The 15,561-nt window shown below is 46.0% G+C and overlaps 1 protein-coding gene across 1 annotated transcript in view; it reads left to right on the top strand.

Annotated features, from left to right (window-relative positions):
• The window catches only part of macrod1 (mono-ADP ribosylhydrolase 1), a 496,258-nt gene that overhangs the window by 422,702 nt on the left and 57,995 nt on the right, over positions 1 to 15,561 (top strand). Inside the window, exons 6-7 of the mRNA XM_084332361.1 lie at positions 4,153 to 4,280; positions 7,307 to 7,337. Coding sequence (XP_084188487.1) covers positions 4,153 to 4,280; positions 7,307 to 7,337 — 159 coding nt within the window. The remainder of the gene's footprint in view (positions 1 to 4,152; positions 4,281 to 7,306; positions 7,338 to 15,561) is intronic.

Here is a 15,561-nt window from a genome sequence, read left to right as displayed (position 1 = left end):
TGTGTCTGTGTCTGGATGGGGAGTGGAGGAGGAGGAAGGCAGAAGCTGGAAAAAAACTAAAACATAATTGGGTTACGATGAGAATAATGACCACGGGAAATTCTGGATCACAATTTAGCTTCAGGAGAAGGTTTGTGTGTGTGTGTGTGTGTGTGTGTCCTTATGTGTATTTGTTTGTGTGTGTGTTGTAACATTTAGCAGATGACATGCAGACAGACGACCACTAAGTTGACCCTCTGATGAACCTGAACACACACACACACAGACACACACTCACACACACTCACACATAAACACACAAGCAGCGACCGTATCCTGAAGTTAGCCACAAGAGTGTTCAGCTGATACAATGGCATGGCTGACTGACTTTTGGAGAAGACACACATACACAGAGAGAGGTAGATACACACACACACGCACACACACACACACACACACACACACACACACACACACACACACACACACACACACACACACACACACACACACACACACACACACACACACACACACACACACATGTATACAGACATAACATGGCTATTGATCTACTGTGAAGTAAAGATGCACACACGCAGACAACTGTACACACACACACACACATGCACACACACACACACACACAGACACATGTACACAGACGCATGCACACACACAAACCTGGCTATTGATCTACGGGGAAGTAAAGACACACACACACGCACACAATCACATAGTGTAATCAACTAAATATGCAGCAATGGCAGAAAAGATTCTATGAATCAAATGCTACTGTATCTGAATATTTATTTGCTGATGCAATTAAATGCATTTCAACTCAACATTAGGCCACAAAAGAGCATATTGTAAATGGAATATGTGTGGATGAGTTGCGTGGTTGAGTTTTAGTTTTGTTTGTTTGTGTGGGTTTTTCCAATGTTGCATCCAATTGAATAAATCCAAACACATGCTCTCTGGGTATAGATGTGAACATCAGACCAGACCCTCCAGAGGATGGGTCATTAAAACCCAGCCTATACATCCCTGCTGGCAGGCCCAGAGTCTGTGGTCTGGCAAAATCTTTTGGTATTTCTTTATGAGGGCCCTACATTACAATAGGTGGTCGTAGATTTTTGGTAACATTTTAGATTTCATATCATATCAAAACAGTAATCGATGGTACTAAAAAATAAGACCGGAAAGAAATCTGTCATTCCGGTGAGGGTCTGGTAAAACCACAACATTCAATCAAGTCAAATGATTGTAACGAGCAAGCTGTCTATCAAACCCTCCAGTGACACACACGCCTGTTATGTGCATAACAGTTGCACATGTGTACACAAAGGCCTGCTGCTAACACACATAACACATAACACAATGTTTATAAGTTCTTCCAAAATCAACAACCACCTATAGCTCCTTTAAGTCAGTGCTTAAAGCTGACTGGAGATTTTAAAATGACTGTCGTGTGAATGACTGCAGTGAGCTGTTTGGCAACAACTGTATCTAACGATTTAGAAATAAAAGGCAGCTTAGATACAACTGCATGTTTAAAATACACTGGGACACAACCACATTGGAGGGAACAATTTTTTTTAATTTAATTTATTTTTATTTTTTTAAGATTTATTTTTTGGTGTTTTAACGCTTTATTGCTACTGGGCAGTCCAGTAGAGAGAGACAGAGGAGGAATGGGAGACAGAGTAGGGGGAAGACATTCGGCAAATAACGACAGGTTCGGGAGTCGAACCCGGGTCGGCCGTGTCGCGGCTGAGCGCACTATGTGGTTCGCCACTGGGGCGCCCAGGGAACTATTTCTAATAGAGGCCAGACATGGACCAATAGACTCAAGTAAATTTTTAAGCATGGAGGTTAAATATCTATAGGGCTTGAGGAAGGTTTCACACTGACCACCTGCTCACTGGGGTCCTGCAGGGAGAGAAACAGTCCAACATGTATGGCCAAGTTAGATAGACAGAAAAGGGAGGAAGTACATAACATAACCATAGTGTACTGTATATAGTAAGGAAGTACATAACATAACCCTAGTGTATATAGTAAGGAAGTACATAACATAACCCTAGTCCTAGTGTATATAGTAATGTAGTACATACATAGTACCCCCTTCCTCTGCATTGGCGCTGCACTGTCGGCTGCCTCGTGTGAGGGATCACTCCCCCCCCCCCCCCCCTACAGCCCTGTAACAACCCCAACCCACTCCCCCCTCCTTCCGTAAATGGCGCTGCCTATGACGGCTGCCAGTCTGTTTGCGGTGGTGAATATGCATATGTTTGTCTCAAGGCTCTGTACCATTATTACTATCTAAAATGTAATAATTGTGGAATATTACTGTAATGAGCTGTATGTGTATGATCCAAGCGTCCTATGATCCTCATAGGAGCATAACAGAAAAAAGCATTCCATGTGAAGGTATTCTGTATCTTTGCATGTCAACTAATAAAGAAACTTGAAACATACAGAACTTTTTTACAGACTATAATAATATAAACAAACATAAAATGTTAAATAAATGTAACTTACAACTTTAAAGGTCACATTCAGGAAGATGGGATATTTACCTTCTATGTGATCTATAATATAAATGGACTCCAACTGTGAGTCTCAGTTTTTCAAGTTTAAGATGCTAAATAAGATTCTCATAATTGTTTCCTCTTATGCCAAACATAAGCTTTTAAAGATTTAAAGATTGAACTAGCAGTAAGTGGACAGATTAGGACAGTACGTGGACATGTTAGGACACCGTCAGAGAGTGTGCCTGAGATGCCCGAGAAGGACTGCATCACAATGGATCCTTTTTTTTATTATCCCAAACTCACACTTGACCCAAATATGCATAATGACCAAAAACACTGCAATACATTCAACTTGAAGACATTTCAAGCCATTGTCCTGTAGTGGTATTCAGGCATTCAGGGATCTTGGGTTTGCTTATTTAATATTTACAATTTAAACACAATGCTTTGTGTTTTTTTATTTTTTTATTATTGGAATAGCCCTCAATTTATCGGAGGAGGAATTTGGGGGGAATTGACATGATGGTTCTGTTTGCAGTTATGGCAGTACTCTGTTTGATGTGGTTGTAGTTTGTGTGTGTGTGTGTGTGTGTGTGTGTGTGTGTGTGTGTGTGTGTGTGTGTGTGTGTGTGTGTGTGTGTGTGTGTGTGTGTGTGTGTGTGTGTGTGTGTGTGTGTGTGTGTGTGTGTGTGTGTGTGTGTGTGTGTGTGTGTGTGTGTGTGTGTGTGTGTGTGTGTGTGTGTGTGTGTGTGTGTGTGTGTGTGTGTGTGTGTGTGCGTGCGTGCGCGTGTCTGTCTCTCTCTCCTCTCTCTCTCTCTCTCTCTCTCTCTCTCTCTCTCTCTCTCTCTCTCTCTCTCTCTCTCTATGGTCCTCCTAGCTCAGACAGATCATTTTCCGTGCAACACTCTGAGGCCCATCAGTACATTGCGTCCCTTGTAAATAAACAAATAAACTAAAACCGACTGTCCTCTTCTCCCTCTCTCTTCGCCTCCTCTGTCATCTCTCTCCTCTCTCTCTCTCTCTCTGTCTCCTCACTCTCATTATTATTCTGTCTGTCTCATCTCTCTGTCCTTTTGCTTGTTTTTTATTTGGTTCTGTCCTCTCACATTATGCTATTCCTTTCTACTTGTCTTCTCTTTCTCCCTCTCTCTGCTTCTCTCTCTCTGTGTGTCTCTCTCTCCCTGCTTCTCTCTCTCCCTGCTTCTCTCTCTCTCTGCTTCTCTCTCTCTGTGTGTCTCTCTCTCCCTGCTTCTCTCTCTCTACTTCTCTCTCTCTCTGCTTCTCTGTCTCTCTGCTTCTCTCTTTCTGTCTTTGCTTCTCTCTCTCTCTCTCTCTCTCTCTCTCTCTCTCTCTCTCTCTCTCTCTCTCTCTCTCTCTCTCTGCTTCTCTCTCAATTCAATTCAAAGGGGCTTTATTGACATGGGAAACATACGTTTACATGAGATCGGTATAGTACAGAAATATATGTGTGATTGACAGTCTTTATGGTGGTTGTAGTCTGTTGGATGTCCTGTTCTTGTCACAGCAGCTCACAAATATTGCTGCTGTGTTTGCACATTGTTGTATTTCACCCAGTAGGTGTGGGAGTTTTGCGTTATTTGTCATGTCATCTCTCTTTCTCTCTCCTTCTGTCTAGATGTGATCCATACAGTGGGGCCCAGAGTGATGGGTGGTGTGGGGGTGGAGGAGAGGAGCAGACTGAGGGACTGCTACAGGAACAGCCTGGCCGTCGCCACCGCACCTGAGAACCAAATACGCACTGTGGTGAGAGAGAGAGAGAGAGAGAGAGAGAGAGAGAGAGAGAGAGAGAGAGAGAGAGCCAGCGGGTAAATCGCGATTTTTTTATTTGTTTGTCATGACAAACCAATTACACAATCCAACATGTAAAGGCACAAAGTTGACGGTATATTTTTTTAATGATTTGTTACGGCGTAGTCGTTCTATATGAATTGAAAATGGGGGACCCTGATGTACTGTAAACAAGACAAACGTCTTTCTCAGGTCTGCATCCCCTTAACAATTGTGTGTATTGAGCCATCCTGTATTGTACACATTCTGCAATCTGTTAAATAAAGTTTTCATTCATTCATTCAGTCAATACTTCCATGCGTATAAATTGAGGAAGCGAGCGAGTCCGCGGCCGCTCGTTCTGCCGCGCGCGGCAGCGGCAGAGCGGTGGATAGGGGGGCGGGTCACGTAGGGGTCGCGGCCAATCAGAGGAACCCGGAAACCGAATTCCGTTGCGGAAAGGATACACGCGGCCGGGTGGCGCAGCGGTCTAAGCATCTGCCCACCACCACAGAGACAGTGGGATCGAATCCAGCTGTGGTGCTTCCGGGTTGGCCGACCGTCCATACTAACACAATTGGCAATGTTAGAGGGTGGGAAACCATGGCGAGGGTGGGTCCTGGTCATTGTAAAACAGCGACTCCTACAGATCGGTCGGGGCGCCTGCACAGCGAGGTCGGATCCTGGGGGAGGTAGTGTCCTCCACACGTTACACTCCCCCAGTGAGAGTCCACGCTGCCAGGTGAAAAGAAGTGGGGATTGGCTGTGTCGGAGGAAGCATGTGATAGTCTCCGCCCTCCCAGACCGATGGTAGGGGGCAGAGCACGCAACGACCAGGTAGGGGATTGGGAATTGGCATAACGACTAACATTGGGATGGGAGAAAAACGGAAAAAGAAAGGGGGGAAAAAAAAAGATTCACATAAGTATGTGGTGCCAAACTGAATCAACACAGATACAGCTTTTTTATTTAAAAAGACAAAAAATATATATATATTTTTTTATTAAAAATTATTATTATTTTTTTTATTATTATTATTATTGGCGACCCAATAAAAACTGGTCTGCGACCCATTTTGGGTCGCGACCCCTAAGTTTGGGAACGTCTAAGGTATATAAGGACATGAAACACCAGAGATCCTGGTCAAGTTCTAACGTAATGCTCACCGCAGCAGAGAATGACATTTACCTGCCTATTTCACATTTCTTTCACAATTCACAAGAACTAATTCTATGATTTCAACTGAAAAGATGCACAGTTTGGACACAGTGGCAGAATTATGCCTACAAGAGGACAGGTATGGAGACTAGGCGGATTCAGTCAGTGATAATTCAATATCGGCCTTTTCAATTACAACCTCATTTATTAGTTGAATGAATGAATGAATGAAAACTTTATTTAACAGATTGCAGAATGGGTACAATACAGTACGGCTCAATACACACAATTGTTAAGGCGATGCAGACCTGAGAAAGACGTTTGTCTTGTTTCCATCAGGGTCCCCCATTTTCAATTCATATAGACATTTATGACATACACAACATACATGACATTTATGGCATAGGGACATATAGGTATTTAGTACTGATACATTTGTGACATAAACGGTATTCAAATATACAGTACTGTTACCCCTAGATCCTGACACCACATTATGATTGGAAATTGATTAGATGAACTTTCATTGATGAATATAGAGGGTTGATGGAGAGAGAGAGAGGGAGAAATAGAGAGGAAGAGGGAGAGAGAGGACGAGAGGGGGAGGGAAAGAGAGGAATAGGTAGGAAGAGAGGAAGAAAAAACGAGAGAGAGAGGGAAAGAGGAAGAGAGGGAGGAAGATGAGGTTGAGAGGTGGATATTGAAAGATGCACATTCACACACATTCAAGCTCTAGCTTGGTTGGCACCTTGCATGGTTGCCTCCGCCGTCGGTGTGTGAATGTGTGAGTGAGTGAGTGGGTCAAATGTGAGGAACAAATTGTAAAGCGCTTTGGATAAAAGCTGCTATATAAATGCAGCCATTTACCATTTAGCCAACTTTATATCTAGAGCACTTTAAAGGATAATAATAATAATAATTCATTACATTTATATAGCGCTTTTCTAGACACTCAAAATGTCCTCCTTCACCACCACTGGTAGCACCCAACCTTGGGCTACGCAGGCTCAATGGCTGCCATACACTGGCAACAGGCACACATCACACTACACAATGACTGAACGGCTCAGGAGACAGGGATTTATATAAGCCAATTAAGGGCAAGGGATGATTAGATGGCCTTGATGTCAGAGACCTGATTGGGAATTTGCCAGGGACGTCGGGGAACCCCCTACTCTTTGCGATAGGCGTCCTGGGTTCTTTAACGACCGAGATTCAGTCAGGACCTCGGTTTAGCGTCTCATCCGAAGGACGGTAATTCCAGTTACTTTCAACCTAGACCCTATCTTTCTATATTTATAACATTACAACAATCCATACCAAGTGAAATCTCCTCAATTGGCCTACGAATAAGTGGTTTGTTTTTCCAGGGTGCTCTTGGCTGCAGGCAACTCTTCACCTGCACAGCTGCCTCTTGTGTTGACTGCGTGGGTTGACTGCATGGTTGCCCCTTTGGATTGAATTAATGCTGGGCGATGCTGCAGAACAATAATTGGTCCTTGCAGGACTAACCCATAGACACACACTCACAGGAGAGGAGGAGAGGAGAGGAGAAGAGAGGAGAGGAGAGGAGAGGAGAAGAGAGGAGAGGAGAGGAGAGGAGAGGAGAGGAGGAGAGGAGAGGAGAGGAGAGGAGAGGAGAGGAGAGGAGAGGAGAGGAGAGGAGAGGAGAGGAGAGGAGAGGAGAGGAAAGGAAAGGAAAGGAAAGGAAAGGAGTGGTAGATGGAGAGACCCTCACAAATAAATGATGTTGAGGCCAGTGAGGTTTGTGTGTGTGTGTGTGTGGGGGGGGGGGGGGGGGTTGTCTTATAGTAACATAACCATTTTTCTTTTTAACTCCACAGGCGTTTCCTTGCATCTCCACTGGAATCTACGGTCAGTGTGTGTGTGTGTGTGTGTGTGTGTGTGTGTGTGTGTGTGTGTGTGTGTGTGTGTGTGTGTGTGTGTGTGTGTGTGTGTGTGTGTGTGTGTGTGTGTGTGTGTGTGTGTGTGTGTGCGTGTGTGTGTGTGTGTGTGTGTGATTTCAATCACACTGTATATTATGCTCCATAGTCATTTTAATCACAACTTTTCCATCTGAAAGGTCTTCATCAGGTGTACTAAACATCTGAGGGGGTGGGGATATATATATAGGGCTGGTCCATCAGTCATCAATCAGAGAACAGCAAACATGCAATCATACAATGCACAATCATACATATACAATTATATAAATGTAGGAGATTGGAAACCCACATGCAGTCATACAGAAGAACCCCTGCCAGTGCTTATCACCAGAGATGTGCTGATTATTTTTCAGGAAATTGGGTATCAGTATGAAATATAGTTTTTTCTTAATTCCTGAAAAGTTGAAGATATTAGTTATTCTTCACCTGACAACACTATAGCGTTATAGAAATAGATTAAATGTATTGTGTCATACAAGTACAGAGTATGACTACATTTAGTTGGCATCTAACCAGCGTGCAAAGTAGTGTTTACATTTTTTTTTTTTTTTTTTCATGTTTTACATATATAATTCTTTTGAATTTTTTGCATATATATATATATATATATATTTGTTTTGTAATGTTTTAAATTAGTACACTCATTTGAGTAGTGGAAAAGGGGTAGGATTAAATAAGTGTATACTTCTTCCTACTCTTTTTCGAACACGTCAATTGAGTTATGTGTTGTTTTTGTTTATTTATTATTTCTTTTCATTTCATAGAGATCAATGATTTGTTTTGATTTTATATTGTTTGTATTTACATGTTCGAAATAAAGATTTCAAATCAAATCAAAGTAGCAGTTGAGTGCATTGCAGTATAACATGTCAATATGTAGAGTATGACAAGGTAACTGAGTAAATATGCTAAGCTAATGTATGTACAGTATTATTATATACATTGGTATGAGTATTAATACACTAATGACCAGGGGTTTAACTAATATGAGTAGGTATGGATACAGTACTATATATACAGGTATAGGTAAATGTATATACAGTGTGTACTGTGTTGTTGTACATTGTTATTATACAGTGTTATATGGGTAGACTATAGATGAAACATTATAGGCGACATAGTTCAGTCTCCATACAGTAGGGGTTAATTATAGGTGTAACTGAGGGGTACAATTCCCTGACTGTATTGTTAAGTATGGTATTATTAAACCACTACCTCTTGTACTTTAACTTCTGGCCATCCAGTACATGATATAAATATGATGAACACTTTCCCACCTGATGAAACGAAGTCCACACAAATGTACAAATCGAATATTTAATATAGCAAAAGGTATATACAACGTTCACTTGTTTACACTTATGATTTGAAATGCACTTGTATGGCAAATGAGTATTCGTAGGTAAATCAACATTGAATGTCCAATCTCTGGTTACGCAGGGAGTAAGTATACAACCTGTTTCTTTAGGAAACTATAGCGATGGTACTTAAATGATTATAGCTGGATACACTAAGGGGGGGGGGGTGTCCCGCTGGTTGTAAGACAGTAGGAGGGGGGGGTTAGAGAAGCCGCTGGCGGTATCCCATCTGGCCGACGATTTCTTGGGAGAATTCAAAGTCTTGAACACGGTGCCCACAGAACCTCGGTCCGCAGACGAATACAGCTGGACCCTCTGGTGGACGGTAGCTGCCGGTCCACAACGGAGAGACGTGAGGCGACCTCACTGGTGTAGAGCGCCGTCTCACCTGGAGTCCTCTCCGGGGGGTAGTTCCAACACTCTGCAGTGTTGGCCGTTATCCATGGAATAATCAAAGCACCCAAAGCATAATCCAAGCCGTGGAAGGCTCGCCGTCGTCCGGGTAGAGTAATCCAATGTACAGGTCCAGTCGCCCTGGCCCGGAGCTCCTCGGATGCAAGCACCACTAGTGGTCTGCCCAGCCTGGTTAAGACTCCAGATAACGTCAGGAACGATGGGGGTACTGATAACTTTATAACTCTAACCGAACGATGCACCATACATAAATAGACTATTATTAGCTTAATAGAATACGTCCAACTCGACGGTATAGTGCCAAACTATGACTATTCAACTATTAATCCACACGATATCTCAATGCCTATTCTGAGGCCAAGTAGGCCTTACTGCACCACACGTGCGTCGTGGGTGAGGCTTCGCGTCTGTTACTCGGTTGGAGGGTAAAGAACTGGACTAAAAGAAAGTTCTACTTTACTTGCGCCATATATATATGCGCTGTGAACAAATAGTACCATTCGTATTTCGCCAGACGTATTCCTACGCGGAACCGGGGCTTGCCACGACATGTTGGGCGGCACGATTGAACTTGAACCTAGGGGTATGGCTGCTGGCGCCAGGTTCTCGTCCAATGGTAGAATGAAACTATTATGGGCTGTTTAGTAGACTAAAGGGATATTCAGTGCATATTGTACAAGGAATATACAGGGGATATCAAACGATATACAAATACTATTTAAATATATATATATAAATAAATATATATATTCGGTTTAATCTGATCCTTCACAACAGCCGCCCCCTAATTAGTCCCACCTAATTAGCTAAGCAGAGACAGATTAACCGCACTGTCTACCACTCAAGGTCCGCTGTAAGGGTCAGTCAACTCACAAAGTCATGGGGTCATGGTCATCATCGATAGTATCTGGGAGTCGGGGCAGTTCTATTAGCCTCGCCACGGGTCGTGTGTAAGTGCGCCCTTGGACGAGTACTTCAGCTGCTCGGACCTTGCCATCGGCACCGGTGATCACTTTGCTTACGCGGCCAGCCGGCCACATAGCTCTGGGTAGTGACTGGTCGATAATCATGACGACTGTTCCTTCTGTCAAATTGTCTCTCTCTTTTACCCACTTCTGGCGGGTCTATAGAGACGGTAGGTAGTGGAGTAGGAAGCTGCTCCAAAACTTGTCAGCTAGTACTTGACTGTACCTCCACATTCTTCGGCCGTTCGCTTCTTCAGGCCTGTACATTGTCTGGGGTAGCGCGGGGTCCAGCCGCCCCATTAGGAGTGTGTTGGGGGTGACTGGGTCGACATCTGCTACATCACTGGAGACGTAACCGAGGGGCTTTGAGTTCAATACTCCCTCGATCTCCGTGAGGACTGTCATTAGGACTTCCTCCGCCACAGTCTGGGCCCCAAGCACGGCGTACAGGGCTGTCTTTATAGAACGTACTTCTCGTTCCCAGGTTCCACCGAAGTGGGGTGCGTTCGGGGGATTAAACTGGAAGTCAATCTGGGATGGAGCGAGGTGGGTCTTAAGTTCTGGGCCCATAGCTTGGAAGCTCTCTCTCAGCTCTCTTTCTCCGCCTTTGAAGTTTGTCCCGTGATCAGACAACAATGTAGACGGTTTTCCTTTTCGTGATGTGAATCTTCGGAAGGCCATAAGGAATGAGTCTGTGCTCATGGTCGGAAGGAGCTCGATATGTATCGCTCTGGTGGTCATGCATTTGAATACAATACCCCACCGCTTCTCGGTTCCTCTTCCTCTCTTTATATACAACGGGCCAAAGCAGTCCATGCCTGTGGAGTGGAATGGCTTGTCGCCGAGTCGGAGGCGACAGGGAGGTATGTCAGCCATCCGTGGTATGCTGGGCTGCGCGCGCCACTTACGGCAGTCTAGACAGGTTCGCTGGAAGCGCCGCACTGCTTCTCTCCCTTGCAGTATCCAATAACGACGTCTGATCTCCGCGAAGACTCTCTCTGCTCCTGCGTGGTGTACATCCTCGTCGTATTTCTTTATGATCAGCTCTGTGACCTTGTGTCGGCTGTTCAAGACTATCGGGTACTTAATGTCATCCGGTAGATCGGGGGCTCTCCGCAGGCGACCACCCACTCTGATGAGATTATGGGCGTCACTCTCGGGTGCCAGGTGGAGCAGTCTGCTGTCTGATGGGACGGGCTTTCCTCCCTGTAGACAGTCTAGCTCATCGGGGAACGAGTCTCTCTGGGCTCGTTGTAGTAGAAGAAGTTCTGCTTCTTCGTAGTCAGCTGCTGACATGTCAGTGGTGGACTGAATCTCTGGGTGGTGCCACAAGAATGTCCTCTGCTGCGCACTCTCTAGGGCAATGCAGTCATCTATGTTGGGGTCTGTGGAGGCGACTGTGCTCAGGCCACAGAACATAGGTTTCTTGTTCTCAGCCTCCTCGTTACTTGCTTCCCGTGGGGTGGGCGTAGGCCACTCTCCTTCCGGGAGCTTGAGGAATTCTGGTCCGTCACTGTAGATGTTGCGACGGGTGAGGTCATCCAGAGACATTCCCCGGGTGATGACGTCAGCTGGGTTGTGTTTGGTGTCCACATACCGCCAGCTCGCTGCTTCTGTTAACTCTTGAATCTCGGTGACTCTGACTCCCACGAAGACTTTTGTTCTGAAGGATCAGATTAAACCGAATATATATATTTATTTATATATATATATTTAATTGTATTTGTATATCCCCTGATATCCCTTGTATATTCCTTGTACAATATGCATTGAATATCCCTTCTAGTCTACTGAACATCCCATAATAGTCTCCATTCTACCATTGGACGAGACCTTGGTGCCAGGTCGCCATACCCCTCAGACCAAGTTCAATCGTACCGCTCAACATGTATGGACAAGTCCTAGTTCCGCGTAGGAATATGTCTACCGCACCACTAATGGTACTATTTATTCATAGTGCGTATATATACTGCGCTATTAAAGTAGAACTTTCTTTTAGTCCAGTTCCTTACCCTCCAACAGAGTGACAGACGCAAAAGCCTCCCCGCGAACCACGTGTGGGCAGTAAGGCCAATTCGGCCCAGTATCGGCATTGAGACATCGTGTATATTAATATTTGAATAGTCATATTTGGCACTATATCGTCGAGTTGGACGTATTCTATTAAGCTAATAATAGTCTATTCATATATAGTGCCTCGTGCGGTAAGAGTTCTATAGTAATCAGCACCCCCATCGTTTCGGGCATCAGCTGGACGCTTATCCAGGGTGGTTGACCCCACGTGAAGCTGCACCCGAGGAGCTCCAGGCCAAAGAGCGAGTGGACCTGTATATTGGATTATTCTACCGACGACGGCTAGCCTTCCCCGGCTTGGATTATGCTTTGAGTACTTTGATTATTCTATGGATAAAGGCCAACACTGCGGTGTGTTGGAAATACCCCCCCCGGAGAGGACGACAGGTGAGACGGCGCTCTGCACAGTGAGGTCGCCTCACGTCTCTCCGTCGTGGACCGGAGGACGCCGGCCACAGAGGGTCCAACTGCATTCATCTGTGGATCGAGGATCGTTGGGCACCGTGTCGCACAACTGTGGACTCTCCCAAGATACCCTCGGCCAGACGGGATCCAGCCAGTGACTCTCTAACCCCCCCCCCCCCCCCCTCCAGCTGTCCTACAAGCAGTCGGAACCTTCCCCTAGTGTATCCAGCTATATAATCATTCAAGTATCATCGCTATTGTTCCCTAAATATTCCAGGTTGTATATTTGCTTCCTGCGCAATCAGAGATTGGACATTCGATATTGATCTACCTACGAATACTCATTTGCCATAAAAGTGCATACTATTTCAAATCATAAATGTAATTAAGTGATCGTTGTACATACCTTTTGCTATGTATTAAAACTCAAACTTTCGATTTGGTACATTTGTGTTGGATCCGTTTATCAGGTGGGAGTGTTCAACATATTCATACCTAGTACTGGGTGGCCAGAGTCTAAAGTACAAGAGGTAGTGGTAGTAAGTATCATATCTAACCATACAGTCAGGGAATTGTACCCCTCAGTTACAATTGGTCCTTCGAGCCGGAGGGTAATCAGTGTAATATTAATATAGTGTTATTAATATTAAAATGGCCTATGATGAACACTCCACGAAACGATCCTCCTAACCAACAACGCCCGCGGCGCAAACGACAGCTCCCTCAGTACCTAGAGGCTTACGCTGTCAGTCAACAACCTAGTCTTCTACCAACAGTAAACGCGGTAAAACTAGAAAGTAAAATTATGTCTAACCCTAACGACCAGGCTACCCCGACCATAGAGGCCCCTATGGGTTCTAATGTAACTGACCAAGCTCACGGTGGGGACCAGGGGGAACCAGACATGACTTTACACCCCGCCAATACCGAAGAAGTAGTCCCCGACGAGTCCCGGGAGGAAGACAACACTACCGAGAGAGAACTCGGCACGGAAGAAGATGAGGAGAGCACCGTGGAGATAGAGCTCCAAGACTCCGCACGGAGTACCCCAAGGGACGGCTCCCCTATACAACCGTCTTCTCCCAGCGAGGCAGAGAGGACACTACAGCAGGCATTCCTCGTCAGCCTGAAAGCCTCTACTGAACGCGATAGACTCCAGGGTGAACGCGATCGATTGCAGATACAGCAACGGAGCGAAGAAGAGCACATACGCCTGGAAATAAGACGCATTCAGATGGAAGAGAATATGGCAAGAGACCGGGCCGACGCCCAGCGCGCCGCCACCGGTGCCCAGAGAGAATCGGATCTCACCAAGCGCGAAGCCGAGCGCGACAGAGCACAAGCGCAACTAATAGAACAGCTGATCAGAAGGACAACACCCCCTCCCTCCACCAGAGGCTCCAGGAACTCGTCTAGACATCACTCCAGGGCGGCATCCCCTAGCCGAGTAAGCGACCCTGAACTTGACCAACAGACGAGGTCTATACCCCCCGCAGACCCCCTTCCCCAACCGGTCCAAGCGAGACCCAGCCACCGGGAAGGAGCAGCATACACTGCGGAGAGGCTAAATCAGAGACTACAAGCCCTGGATGACCTAACGGAAGACGAAGAGGAAGAGGAGGAGAACCACGCCCGACGACAGCACAGTACTCTACCGGACCAGGAGGTCCAGTACAGCCCAGGCTATACCCCCGCGGAGCTGCGCTACAGACCCCCGACGCTATTCACGGGTGAGCACGACGCACGACCCGCACCGAGGAACAGCACCTGGACCAGCGGGCCATGGTACACAGCCGGTACCAGCCCACGCCAAGGAGCAGGAGGAGACTCGCCTAGGAGGCCTCTCCCCCAACGCTCGCCGATGTATCAACAATCCGCGTCATACATTGGCACACCTATGGTACCAGACTTCACCCAGGAGAACCGGGCCCAGTATACGGAGCTCCGCATGTGTCTGGAGACAATGTTGGTGGATGTCATTGATGAACGCCATAAATACGCGATACTACTGAAGCATTTAAAGGTACCCCGCGCGCACAACATAGCGCTCGCCTACGCCACTTCCACGACCCCATACACCGCAGCGCTGGTAGCGTTGGACCAGAGATATGGACGTATATGGGATTACGTGATCCAGGAGATCAGGCACATCGACCGCCTACCCCCAGCAACAGACAATCGAGCACTGGACGACCTGTCCATCAGAGTGCAGTCCCTGGTAGGGATGCTGGGAGCGCAGAGGGAAAAGGGTAGTGTAACTGAGGGGTACAATTCCCTGACTGTATTACTAGATATGATACTTACTACCACTACCTTTGTACTTAATATTCGGCCACCCAGTACACGGCATAAATATATTATCATAAACACTCTCACGTAGATGAAACGGATCCAACACAAATGTACGAAGTCGAAACAGGTCTTTATTTCTACACAGCGATGGTGTGTAGAACAAGCACTTAATCACTTAATTACATTTATGAATTGAAATAGTATGCACTTTTATGGCAAAGAGTATTCGTCGGTATATCAATAGAGAATGTCCAATCTCTGAAGGCGCAGGTGGTAAATATACGACCTGGAATAGTTAAGGAATAACAGCAATGATACTTTAATGATTATATACTAGATACACTAGAGGGGGTTAATCCGGTCGCTTGTAAGCCGACAGGAGTAGGAGGGGGGGGGGGTAGAATCCGGCTGCCTCGTCCGGCCAAGGGTATCCCAGGTGAACCCACTGTAGTGCCGTTCAATGCGCCGGCGATCCTTGGACCACAGATGAAAGCAGGTGGACTCTTTGTGGGCCGGCTCTCTCCGGTCCACGGGGGAGAGACGTGAAGCGACCTCGTCTTGCAGAGCGTCTCCTCACCTTGCGTCCTCTCCAGGGGGGGGGGTTCCAACACACGGCAGTGTCGGGGGTCTTTATCCATGGAATAAT

Source organism: Notolepis coatsorum (assembly GCF_963971535.1).
Source record: "Notolepis coatsorum genome assembly, chromosome: 16".
In the NCBI taxonomy this organism is placed as follows: Eukaryota; Metazoa; Chordata; class Actinopteri; order Aulopiformes; family Paralepididae; genus Notolepis; species Notolepis coatsorum.
Note: the sequence above shows the minus strand (reverse complement) of the source record. Positions and strands in the feature narration are given on the sequence as shown.